General features: G+C 43.4%; 1 protein-coding gene across 1 annotated transcript in view; it reads left to right on the forward strand.

The window, feature by feature from the left end:
• Positions 1-798, forward strand: part of LOC111644959 (uncharacterized) — an 80,064-nt gene that overhangs the window by 43,085 nt on the left and 36,181 nt on the right. Inside the window, exon 16 of the mRNA XM_087170318.1 lies at positions 76-249. Coding sequence (XP_087026444.1) covers positions 76-249 — 174 coding nt within the window. The remainder of the gene's footprint in view (positions 1-75; positions 250-798) is intronic.

The following is a 798-nucleotide window of genomic DNA, read 5'->3' on the forward strand; positions in this document are numbered from 1 at the left end:
AAGTATCTTTGGACTAAAGTCACATGACTGTGATGTCATCTCTGAGTCAACACACATCTTTTATTCTTTATTCAGGTTGATGAACTGCAGTTTGTCAGAGATCAGCTGTTCTTCTCTGGCCTCAGCTCTGAAGTCCAACCCCTCCCACCTGAGAGAACTGGACCTGAGTGACAACAACCTGCAGGATCCAGATGTGAAGCAGCTGCGTGACCTTGTGGAGAGTCCAGACTGTGGACTGGAGACTCTGAGGTGAGTTCTCTGATGTAGATCTTACAGCTGAATCTAATGTCCGACTGATAAATGGAGAAATCTCTGTCCTCTGATCTTCTCAACAACTGCTCAGCTGATGGAGCTCAGACTTGGTGAGTGTGAAGCTGAGGACCTGAGTTAGTGCTGTGTCCTCTGTGAAGTGGTTTGGATGAGCGGTTGTTGAGAGCCCGACCCTAATGGGGCTTTCAGACCCAACGTGACAGTGACAATGACCCGCAGGATCCAGATGTGAAGCAGCTGTGTGGTTTTCTGGAGCGTCCAGAATGTGGACTGGAGACTCTGAGGTCAGACTCCATGTTTTATTTCTGTGCTCAGATTAATCTGATGTTAAAGTTGTGTTGACTCTAACCTGCAGACAGGTTCATATTCATGAGCTAAAATCTTCTTCAGCTTTTTAACATTTAAACTGTTCAATGGTTGAAATGAACTTTTGAAAACTGATTTTTAATCATTTGAAATTACATTTGAATTTCACACTTTGAGTTTACATTTACAATGTTCACAGTCTGAGTTAGTTCAGGTTCTTTT

This window comes from Seriola lalandi, unplaced genomic scaffold (assembly GCF_002814215.2).
Source record: "Seriola lalandi dorsalis isolate HSWRI2012SDOR001 ecotype SW California unplaced genomic scaffold, Sedor1 jcf7180002054945, whole genome shotgun sequence".
In the NCBI taxonomy this organism is placed as follows: domain Eukaryota; kingdom Metazoa; phylum Chordata; class Actinopteri; order Carangiformes; family Carangidae; genus Seriola; species Seriola lalandi.